This window comes from Pezoporus flaviventris, unplaced genomic scaffold (assembly GCF_033815535.1).
Source record: "Pezoporus flaviventris isolate CSIRO_AGI_PZ_B2104156 unplaced genomic scaffold, CSIRO_AGI_Pfla_v1 ptg000088l, whole genome shotgun sequence".
Taxonomy (NCBI): Eukaryota; Metazoa; Chordata; class Aves; order Psittaciformes; family Psittacidae; genus Pezoporus; species Pezoporus flaviventris.
The window spans coordinates 1,084,132-1,092,883 of record NW_026892636.1 but is presented as its reverse complement, the minus strand read 5'-3'; the positions used below and the strand labels follow the sequence as shown (position 1 = coordinate 1,092,883).

The 8,752-nt window shown below is 54.1% G+C and overlaps 1 protein-coding gene and 1 pseudogene across 1 annotated transcript in view; one reads left to right on the top strand and one right to left on the bottom strand.

Moving 5' to 3' along the window:
* Positions 1-379: 379 nt before the first annotated feature.
* Positions 380-8,752, bottom strand: part of LOC133280763 (olfactory receptor 14C36-like) — a 377,076-nt gene continuing 368,703 nt past the window's right edge. Inside the window, exon 3 of the mRNA XM_061475687.1 lies at positions 380-1,380. Within this exon, the coding sequence (XP_061331671.1) occupies positions 380-1,380 (1,001 nt within the window). The remainder of the gene's footprint in view (positions 1,381-8,752) is intronic.
* Positions 5,576-8,752, top strand: part of LOC133280754 (olfactory receptor 5AP2-like) — a 48,012-nt pseudogene continuing 44,835 nt past the window's right edge.

Sequence of the window (8,752 nt, the reverse complement as noted above, 5' to 3'; positions counted from 1 at the left end):
GCACACCCTGAGATCTCTGCATCCCCCCCATGCCATCCCATCTCCCCACTCCAGCACAACAGCCACAATCATGGGGCTCCTCAAGAGCTCTTCCTGCTGCAGGCACAGAGCAGCCATTCCAGAGCTGGAGCAGCCAGAAAGCTGCTTTCGTTCCCCTTCATTCCTGACATGTGAGGACATATCACAGAGAAGAAGTTGCTGCAGGATCATTTATTTCCCTGAAATACAATCAGAGACCAGAGTGACACAAAGTCTGTGGGTCACACAGCACGAGTGGCAACTTAATTAGGAGATGAAAACTGACATTTCTATGAAGACAACATCATCACAAATTGAAATAGGAAAACAAATGTAAAGCAGGAAAGACAGACATGGTCTGTCATGACCTACAGTGGAAGCCCTTTCCAGGGTAAAGCAAGCAGTGTATACCTGCTGAAACACATCTGGTCACCAGCTTCCTCATAGCATCCTTCAGCTCCTGGTTCCTCAGGCTGTAGATGAGGGGGTTCACTGCTGGAGGCACCACCGAGTACAGCACTGACACCATCATATCCAGGGATGGGGAGGAGACGGAGGGGGGCTTCAAGTAGGCAAAGACAGCAGTGTTGACAAGGAGGGAAAGCACGGCCAGGTGAGGGAGGCACGTGGTAAAGGCTTTGTGGCGTCCCTGCTCAGAGGGCATCCTCAGCACGGCCCTGAAGATCTGCACGTAGGACCCCACAATAAAAACAAAACAGCCAACAGCAATCAGGGCAGCAACCACAAGAAGCCCGACTTCCCTGAGGTAGGAGTGTGAGCAGGAGAGCTTGAGGATGCGGGGGATTTCACAGAAGAACTGCTCCACAGCATTGCCTCGGCAGAGGGGCAGTGAAAATGTATTGGCCGTGTGCAGCAGAGCACTGAGAAACCCAGTGCCCCAGGCAGCTGCTGCCATGTGGACACAAGCTCTGCTGCCCAGGAGGGTCCCATAGTGCAGGGGCTTGCAGATGGCCACGTAGCGGTCATAGGACATGACAGCAAGGAGAGAATACTCAGCTATGAGAAAAAAGAGAAAGAAAAAGAGCTGTGCAGCACAGCCTGTGTAGGAGATGGCCCTGGTGTCCCAGAGGGAATTGGCCATGGATTTGGGGACAGTGGTGGAGAAGCAGCCCAGGTCCAGCAGGGAGAGGTTGAGGAGGAAGAAGTACCTGGGGGTGTGGAGGTGCTGGTCACAGGCTGTGCTGGTGATGATGAGGCCATTGCCCAGGAGTGCAGCCAGGGAGATGCCCAGGAAGAGCCAGAAGTGGCAGAGCTGCAGCTCCCGCGTGTGTGCGAATGGCAGGAGGAGGAACTGGGTGATGGAGCTGCCGTTGGACATCTGCTGCCTCTGGGCATGGGGCACTGTCAGAGGAGAAAAAGGCAGTGACAGGTCAGGACAGGAGGGATGTCAGATACAGAAGTTCAGTTTACACACGACTCTGAGCACATTATAGGAGGACAGGAGAGGCTCAGTGTCATCACCAGTGATGTCATTATACTGCTGGGCTTTCTTCATACATACAATCAGGAGAACATGCATCAGGCAAAAAGTCTCAGTTTTTTGCAGCTTAGTACATAGCCTAGAGAGCTTCAGTGTCCATCACTCCCATTTGCCCTCTTCTTACACTTGCACTGCCTGTAAGATGCTTTCACACACATTGATCTTAAATGCCCAAGAAATATTTGTCCTGTGCTGAGACCAGGGGAGAACGGTTTCAAAGGGCAGATCACAGAGCTCTCACGCTGAGAAGCAAAGGGCTGTGGGCAGCAGAGCACAACCAGCAGCCACCTCCAGTGGCAGACCCCAAGAGAGCTGCCTGAACGCACCCTCCCCAGGGCTGGGCTGCACTTTGCCCCCACTCCCTGCCCATCCATATCTCTGCTGCCTGGAGCTGTCCCTGCCAGGAGCTGCTGCTCTGTGCCCAGCTCTGCTCCCTCTCAGTGCTCCCAGAGCCCATGCCATGGGCTGTGTGCTCAGCTCTGCCCTGCACACCCCTGCCTGTGCAGGGGCTCAGGAGCAGCTCACACAAGCCCTCACAAGACTCTCCGTGCCTTCCCCAAAGCAGAGAAGTAAATTCCCAGCTCCCACTGCCCAACCTGCCCACCAAGAGGGAAAAACATCAAAGCTCAGCATCCTTCCCTATCAGGTAAATGATGCCTCAGTGTCTTTCAGAAGGAGCCTCTGAAGAAGTGCTCAGAGTGATGGCAGATTGGAGCAGCGTCACCCACCCAGCACTTCCCTTCCCTGTCAGGGGTTTCTCCTTTCCCCTCAGCTCCCCTCGAGCTCCATGGAGAGCTCCCGGGCAGGCCGAGTGCTGACCCTGGCAGGCAGCAGAGTCCCTGCCCCTGCACACAGCCTTTGGGCTGCAGGGACCCTGCTGCAAGGGCAGCGCTGGGCACCCCTGGCTGCACACCCACATTCACACCCTGCAGCCAGCCCCGGGACAAGGGACCTGCCTTGTCCTGTCCCTGCATGGTGCAGGGGGAAGCCCTGCTCTGCAGCACATCCTCCTCCTTATCTACAGAGAGAAACTGCAGCTGCATTGCCCTGCACCCAGTGCCTTACCACAAACAGGGCTGGGAAGGTTTCTCCTTCAGAAGGTTCCTCCTCCTCGTCCTCAGCATCCTCCACTGCCAAGTGCCTTTAAGCTCCCTGTGTCTCGCCGGTCTCCCCTCGGTCCCAGTTCAGCAGCAGAGGCCCAGCCCAAGGTGGCTCTGCCTCTGCCCCCATGGGCTCCTTCCAGGGCTCCCTGGGGCTCCAGGGAAACACCATGGGAAACAGCCTGATGATACAAAGATTTAAGGCTAAAAATCTTTGTTTCTTACAATCAATCAATTAATTTGAAAATGGCCCTTTGAGAACATCAAATCCAACCATTAACCTATCTCTGGCAAGTCCACACACTGAGCATGAAAACATCTCTGGTAGGATACCCTGTTTGGATGGTCAGCAACAGCAACTGGGGCTTTAAAGTTGAATTTTACATCCTACCTTAATTTCACTAATTTATATCCTATTCTGTTTGTTGTTAAACATTCTGCTATACATTAGAGCATAGAAATCAGCTGAACAGGTTATGTTGATGCAGAAACCTGTCCATATATATAATCGTACTTAAACTCATTTAAGAAATTCTTAACAACTAAGCAACCAGACATTGCCCTCAATTTATAACTGGAATTCAGCTCTACTTTGTTTACTGGCACAGCGGCAAGAGGTGAGCACACCACTCTGAGAAAGATGAACTGACTTTAGTTACGGGGTGGAATGTGCTGATGCACTTCCCCCCCATTTCCTGGAGCCCTCTGCTTCCCCAGGAGTTCCTGTTAGGCCCCAGCCTTTGCACACTGCAAGGAGTTGGCTGCTAGCTGCTCCCTGGCTGCACCAGGAGCTCTGGTTGCCTGGCAAAGGTGGGAGCAGCACACAGAGATCAGGAAAGTCGGATACTCCCTGCTCATACCAGGAGCTCTTTCAGGTTGATCAGGCATTCCCTGACAGCCTGCAACAGAGCTGTTGTGCACTGTTGAAACTGACACAGAGTTGTGGCCAGGATGAAATCTGACTGATGACTAAAGCCCGTCATCTGACGACCCTACAAGTGGTAGTGCCAAGAGAGAGATCCTTTGAGCTCTCCTGGACCGCAGTGTGCTGTGAGCAGCATCTCCCTCATAGTGAGGCATCTCTGAGAGCCCCCTAAACTCTCCAGTTTAGCTAATAGGGAGATCATCTGGCTGGGCCGATCCTGCTGCTCACTGACACTCAGCCCTTCGCCCACTGAGGAGTGCTTCCAGAGCTGCTGGGAGTATTGTGCTCTGCTTTTACTTTTCACTGCACCAAGGGCAGCTTCAGCATAGGGATGCATCTAGATCTGTGCACAGCCATCTAGCTCCATCTCAGTGTGTTGTGTTAGGTTGGATATTTAATTGCAAGTGTGTGTATATTAGCTTCAGTGATCAAGTGCTGTTAGAAATCCTGTGATTGAGTTTACAAATGCGAACTGCTGCTAGCTGGCATTTGTGATCCTTTAGATGAATAGCAGGCCTGAGACTAAGATGGAATCCAGCTGCACGCAGACTGCTCTCAGAGAGGGATCTTAGAAAGCAAAGAGATCCAATCTGAACCTCGTGACTCAACAAGAGGGTCTCCCTTATTCCTTTCTGTTTGCAGTTTCTATACACATGATTTCAGTTGAATGCCGTATAAATCACTTGAATCCAGTCCTGGATAAATCCTTGCCAAGTCTGACACAATCTCTTTTTGTAGATGGTGGAGTGGGGCCTCGCCACCAAATCCTGAGGAATCCTGCTTTTAGAAATTCACATTAAAATCACTTTTGCTGGTATGTGTGGAAGTGATTCTTTCAGCAATCCTAAAGAGTTTCACAAGAAGCACGCGGGATTTCTCTGGGAAACCCATTCCAGTGTCTCACCACCCTCCCCGGAAAGAATTTCTTCAGAGAACACAGTTTCTGTTTCACTGCAGACAAAGGAGGCAGGAGAGAAGGGGTGGGGAGCACGCACCCCAGCCCCGACTCCGCACAGGGCAGCGAGGGGTGCTGCTCTTCACTACAGCACAGCTGGGCTGAACTGAGTCAGTGCTTACACAGAAACCTGTCCTTGTCCCTGATGAAGCTCTACAGCCCACAGGCTTCTCCACAAGTTCCAGCCCATCTGTTTTTCTTGTCACGTCTTGCCCAGTGTCACAAGCTGTAGCACAAGGGGAGGCCCTTGCTGCTGTTTCTCCTGGAACACAGGGAAGTAGAAAATTAAATACTTTTTTTAATAGTGAAACCCATTCCAGTTACCACGGAAAATATGGAACAAGATGCTAGAGCCCTACAGGTTTTACCAGGAAGAGCTACAATTAGCTAAAAATTCCCTCCTGCGCTGTTTCCTTTCCCAGCCCATGGATACTTTCCTCAGTAACTGGCAAGTGCACATGGCACAGCAAGAGATCTGTGTCAAGCAAGGCCAGGCAAGGCAAGGCAATGCAAGACAAAGGAAGGCAAAGCAAGGGAAAACAATGCAAGGCAAGGCAAGGCAACGCAAGGCAAGAAATGGCAAGGCAAGGAAAGGCAAGGCAACTCAAGGTAAGGCAAGGCAAGGCAAGGCCAGGCAAGGCCATGACAGGCCAGGCCAGGCCAGGCAAGGAAATGCAAGGAAATGCAAGGAAATGCAAGGAAAGCCAAGGCAATGCAAGGCCAGGCAAGGCAATGCTAGCCAAGGCAAGGCATGTCCAGGCCAGGCTAGGCCAGGAAAGGCCAGGCAAGGCAAGGCAAGGCCAGGCAAGGCAAGGCAAGGCCAGGCAAGGCAAGGCATGGCAAGGCTAGGCAAGGCATGGCAAGGCAAGGGAAGACACGGCAAGACAAGTCAAGGCAAGGAAAGTCAAGACGTGGCAAAGGAAGGAATGGCATGGCAAGGTGATGCGAGGCAATGAAAGGCAAGGCAAGGCAAAACATGGCAAGGGAAGGTAAGTCATGGCGAGGTGAGGAGAGGCAAGGTGATGCGAGGCAATGAAAGGCAAGGCAAGGCAAAACATGGCAAGGGAAGGTAAGTCATGGCGAGGTGAGGAGAGGCGAGGCGACGCGAGGCGAGGCAATGCAAGGCAAGGCATGGCAAGGCAAGGGAAGGAAATTCATAGTGAGTCGAGGTGAGGCGAGGTAAGGCAGGGCAACAGAAATAAAGACATAGTGAGGTGAGGTGAGGCAAGGCGAGGCGAGGCAAGGCAAGGCAAGGAAAGGCATGGTGAGGAGAGGGGAGGCAAGGAAAGGCATGGTGAGGCGAGGGGAGGCAAGGCAAGGCGAGGTGAGGCAAGGCAATGTAAGGTAAGGCAAGGCAAGGCAAGGCAAGGTGAGGCAAGGCAATGCAAGGCAAGGCAAGGTAAGGCAAGGCAAGGCCATTAAAGTCCAGGAAAGGAGAGGAGAGGTAAGGCGAGGCGAGGCAAGGGAAGGGAAGGAAAGAAAAGTCAAGGCAAAGCATGGCAATGGAAGGCAAGGCAAGGCAAGAAAAGGCAAGGTAAGGCGAGGCAAGGCGAGGCAAGGCAAGGCAAGGCAATGCAAGGCAAGGCAGTGCAAGGCAAGGCAAGGCAAGGCAAAGAAAGGAAATTAATGGCGAGGTGAGGCAAGGTAAGGGAAGTCCAGGCAAGGCAAGGAGAGGCGAGGAGAGGCAAGGCAAGGCAAGCAATGGCAATGTAAGGAAAGTAATGGCGAGGTGAGGCAAGGCAAGGCAAAGGAAGGAAAACCCTCGCGAGGCGAAATGAGGTGAGGAGAGGTGAGGCGATGAGAGGTGAGGCGAGGTGATTAGAGGCGAAGCAAGGCAAGGCAAAGCAAGACCAGGGAAGGCAACGCATTGCAAGGAATGGCAAGGCAAGGAAAGGCAAGACAAAGCAAGGGAATGCAAGGCAAGGCAAGGGAAGGCAAGGGAAGATAAGGCAAGGCAGGGCAAGGGAAAGAAAGACCTGGCGATGTGAGGCGAGGCGAGGCAAAGCAATGCAAGACAAGGCAAGGAAAGGCAAGGCATGGCAAGGGAAGGAAAGGCATGGCGAGGCGAGGCAACACAAGGTGAGGCAAGGCAAGGCAATGCAAGGCAAGGCGAGGCAAGGTGATGCGAAGCAAGGTGAGGCAAGGCGAGGCAAGGAAAGGCCATTCCTGGATAGGCAGGGCGAGGCTAGTCGAGGCAAGGTGAGGCGGTGTGAGGCGATTCCAGGCAAAGCAAGGCAAGACGAGGCAAGGCAAGGCAAAGGAAGGAAAGGCATGGCAAGGCATGGCACAACACGGCAAGGCATGGCAAGGCAAGGGAAAGCAAGGCAAGGCAAGGGAAGGCAAAGTGAGATGAGGCAAAGCCAGGCAAGGCAAGGGAAGGGAAGACCTGGCGAGGCGAGGCGAATCAACGCAAGGCAAGGTCAAGCATTGAAAAGCAAGGCAAGGCCATTTAAGGCCAGGCGAGGCGAGGTGAGGCAAGGCAAGTGAAGGCAAGGCATGGCATGGCAAGGGAAGGAAAGTCATTGTAAGACATGGCAAGGTGAGGGAAGGCAAGGCACGGGAAGGCCAGGCAAGGCAAGTCAAGGGAAGGCCAGGCATGGCATGGCAAGGGAATTAAAGGCATGGCAGAGAGGGGAAGGCAAGGCAAGGGAAGGCCAGGCAAGGCAAGGCAAGGCAAGTGAAGGCCAGGCAAGGCAATGCAAGACAAGGAATGGCAAGGGAAGGAAAATCATAGCAAGGCATGGCAAGACAAGGGAAGGTAAGGCAACGGAAGTCAATTCAAGGGAAGGCAAGAAAAGGCAAGGCAAGGCATGGCAAGGAGACGCAAGGCGAGGCGAGGCAAGACAGGGCAAGGCAAGGCAAGGCATGGCAAGGGAAAGAAAGGCATGGCAAGGCAGGGCAAGGCAGGGGAATGCAAGGCAAGGCAATGCAAGGCAAGGTGAGGCAGGGCAAGGAAAGGCAAGGCCATTCCAGGCCAGGCAAGGCAATGAAAGGCTATGCAAGTCGATGTGAGGCAAGGCAAGGAAAGGCAAGGCAAGGCAAGGATAGGCAAGGCAAGGCAAGGACAGGCAAGGCCAGACCAGGACAGGCAATGCCAGGCTAGGCATGGCAAGGCAATGCAAGGCAAGGGAAGGCAAGGCAAGGCCAGGCAAGGTAAGGCAAAGAAAGGGCAGGCAAGGCAAGGCAAAGCAAGGCAATGCCAGGCAAGGAAATGCAAGGCAGGGCAATGCAAGGCAAGGCAAGGCAGGGCAATGCCAGGCAAGGCCAGGCATGGTAAGGCAAGGTAAGGCAAGGCAAGACAAAGCAAGGCAAGACAAAGCAAGGCAAGTCAAGGCCAGGCCAGCCCAGGAAGGAGAAGGCAAAGCAAGGCAAAGAAAGCCCTGCAAGGCTAGGAAAGGCCACGGCAAGCAGGGCAAGGCCAGGACAGTCAAGGCAATGGAAGGTACGGAAATACAATGCAAGGCAAAGCAAGGCCAGGCCAAGCCATGCCAGGAAAGGCCAGGCAAGATAAGTCAATGCAAGGCAAGACCAGGCAATGCAAGGCAAGGAAAGACAAGGCAAGGTCATGCAAGGCCAGGTAAGGCCAGGCTAGGCCAGTCCACGGCAGGCAAGGCCAGGCTAGGTCAGTCCAAGCCAGGCAAGACCAGGCAATGCAAGGCAAGGCAAAGCAAGGCAAGGCCAGGCTAGGCCAGGCCAGGCCAGGCAAGGCCAGGCGACGCCAGGCAAGGCAAGGAAATGCAAGGCAAGGCAAAGCAAGGCAAGGCCAGTCAAGGCCAGGTAAGGCCAGGCTAGGCCAGTCCAGGGCAGGCAAGGCCAGGCTAGGCCAGTCCAGGCCAGGCAAGACCAGGCAATGCAAGGCAAGGCAAAGTAAGGCAAGGCCAGTCAAAGCCAGTCCAGGCCAGCCTAGGCCAGTCAAGAACAGGCAAGGCCAGGCTAGGCCAGTCCAGGCCAGCCAAGGCAAGGAAATGCAAGGCAAGACAAAGGAAGGCCAGGCCAGGCAAGGCAAGGCAAGGCAAGGCCAGGCAAGGCCAGACAAGGCAAGGCAATGCCTGCAATGCAAGGCAAGGCAAGGCCAGGCAAGGCAAGGAAAGGACAGGCAAGGCAAGACAAAGACAGGCAAGGAAATGCCAGGCAAGGCCAAGCCAGGCAATGCCAGGCAAGGCCAGGCAATGCAAGGCAAGGCAAGACAAGGCAAGGCATTACAAGGCAAGGCAATGGAAGGAAGGCACGTCAAGGCAAGGCCAGGCCAGGCC